The 2,449-nt window shown below is 54.1% G+C and overlaps 1 protein-coding gene across 1 annotated transcript in view; it reads left to right on the top strand.

The window, feature by feature from the left end:
* Positions 1–251: 251 nt before the first annotated feature.
* The window catches only part of LOC104621039 (transcription factor HIVEP3-like), a gene marked incomplete at its 5' end in the record, with an annotated part of 12,517 nt that continues 10,319 nt past the window's right edge, over positions 252–2,449 (top strand). The window contains one exon of the mRNA XM_010287422.1: positions 252–350. Coding sequence (XP_010285724.1) covers positions 252–350 — 99 coding nt within the window. The remainder of the gene's footprint in view (positions 351–2,449) is intronic.

The raw sequence follows: 2,449 nt of genomic DNA, 5'->3' as shown, positions 1-2,449 counted from the left end.
CTGTTTTTCGGGTGGCACAGCGCCTGAGAGGTCACACATCCCTGCCAGCACCTCCTCGTCCACCCCAGTGCAGCAGCACAGGAACGAAGGGGAGGACTTAGCCTTGTGTCACGGGCTGTAGTGGTTTGGGGAGAGTCAGAGGTGTCCTTTGTCTGATTCAGAGGCAAATTACTAAATTGTTGAGCTTGCAAAATGAAAAAAAGAAAAAAAAGCACCACATTGACCAAAATATGTTTTTTGCTTCTTTTCAGGGAATCTGACTAAACATATGAAGTCAAAGGCCCACAGCAAAAAATGTCAGGAGATGGGTGTGTTGGTATCTTCACTGGTGGATCTGGAAGCCGAAGAAGGTAAAATCTTTCACGTTCTAAACCTGCAATTGCTGCGTAAGAGAGGGCAATATCCGTTCAGGCAGGAGACGTGCTCCGCAGATCGTCGTTTCAAAGACGTGGAGCAGTTTTCTTCTCCCCAAGGGGGAGATTTCTGCTTGCGTGGTGTGGGTTTCGGGGCCATCCTGGGAGGCTGCATCCGTGGGACAGTCCGTGAGCCCGTGTATCCCTGCTGGGGGTTGTGCGCGTTCGTCTGAAGTATTTTGGCTGGCTGCAGGCAGCGGCAGGAGTACACAGACGGGTAGGGAGCATCCTGCGTTTGGCCCGGCGCTCTGCGCGTGGGCTGTACGCGTAATAATAAACAGCGGATCTGTGGCGTGAGAAGGTGCTGCTTGGCCTTTCGGGGTATCTCCAGCAGGGAGTTGAGGAGCCTGACTGCCGTGCGCTGGGAGAGCCGGCGTCTCTCCTGGCCGAAGAGCAAGTCTCCAAAGCGGCAAAACGAGACCCACTGCCGAGGATGCATTGCGTGAGGATGCGAACCCCCACTTTGCTGCTGCAAGCACAGTCTGGGGGGTGAAGGAGTAAGATCAGTCCTGGCACCCTTGGTGAGGCTCTGACGGCGTATTTTGCTGGAGCTGAAGTGCTGAGCATGAGCGTAGGGGTGACCCTTGGGTGCGTGGTCTGTGCAGGCTGTGGTGATGTTCGTGCAGAGCGGGTGCACCCCAGCGATACAGGAGCATCGGTGATTCCGGGGATACCTTCCCCCGAAAGGGCCTCCAGAGAGGGACTTTTCCATAAGGATCATCTTCGAGGGACCTGTCCGTCTTGCTGTGTTTGGCCGATCCCAGGAGACTCCAAATTACCGGTGCGAAGCTGGGCTGCGTCTGGAGGGACTGGTGCGTGCGTGAGCTGCTCCCACCTCCGCAGGCAGAGCCAGGCTGGACCCTGCACCACTGCTGGAGACCTCAGCACCCCAGGGTGGGGTATGAGCAGCATGGGGCAGCTGCTTCGCTCATCCCTCGCTCTCACGGGTCTTTTCCACATGTCGGGCGAAGGTGAATCACCCAGGTTAAAGAGCCAGCGAAACTAAAATAACATGGCGCTTTGACATTTAATGGCATTATTCTGAGTGCTTTACAAGAAGATACATTTACCCTGATTCACCTGCTTATTTCTTTCATCTGCTTAGGAACAAACACACACACAAAGTCTGTCCACAGCCCTGTAAATTCAGAGGTCAGTCTGTTTTTTGAGGAGGATGCATTACTCTGTTATTTAGTAATTTCCGCCCTGGTTTATAGTATCTGCAGCTGAATTTCCCTGAAGCCACCCCGAGAAGCAGGTCTCCTCCCGGGAGGGTGGGCAGCATCAGGCAGGAGTGTGGTGACCATGAGCACTCCTGTCTCCATCAGAAATGTTGAGGGAAAGGCGAGGAAGGTCGCCAAGCTGGGAGATGAAGGAACGGGGGGAAGTCTCATGTATCCTTCACTGTTTGAGCTAGAAGGAGATATTTTACCCAAATTACTGGAGGCTGCGCTCTGACAGCTGTGGAAGGTTCGGTTATGCGTCTCCAGGGAACAGTGAGATGTTTTTACGATTGTTATTCTGTTTCCTTTAGCAAGACCCTGAGTATTCGGGGCTGGAGCCGCAGCGCGGGGATGGTGGGGAAGAAGCTTTAGGGGTGGCAGATCTCAAGTCCTCACGAAATTTTGGGTCATCGGCATTTGCGTCCAGCGGGTCATTCGCGTAGGGAACGCTGCACGTACCAGCTCTGGAGGGAAGGGGGGCTCTGGGAGCACCGGTCTGTCTCCGTCACAGCGTGTTTATTCCTGGATAAAACACTTGTGCCACAGAGCAGGGTGATGTTCTCTGTTTGCATTGCGTTGCAGGCTGGTCACGACACCACTGACCCTTCCTGGCTGCCACCCCAGAAATCCCAGCATGAAAGCGGCTCTTGTGGCTGCCTTTAGCATTTTTTGTTCCCCTGTTTCCCGTTCCCCCCCCCGCCCCGTCTCACCCCAAACAGTTTTGATTCCCCCATCCCTGGGATTCGTTCTGCCACAGCCCACAAGGGTTTGTTGACAATGGGTTAAAATGAACTTCATAAAACACATGGCGCC

Source organism: Phaethon lepturus, unplaced genomic scaffold (genome assembly GCF_000687285.1).
Source record: "Phaethon lepturus isolate BGI_N335 unplaced genomic scaffold, ASM68728v1 scaffold32625, whole genome shotgun sequence".
NCBI lineage: Eukaryota > Metazoa > Chordata > Aves > Phaethontiformes > Phaethontidae > Phaethon > Phaethon lepturus.
The sequence above is the reverse complement of the archived record's forward strand: the minus strand, read 5'-3'. Positions and strand labels throughout refer to the sequence as shown.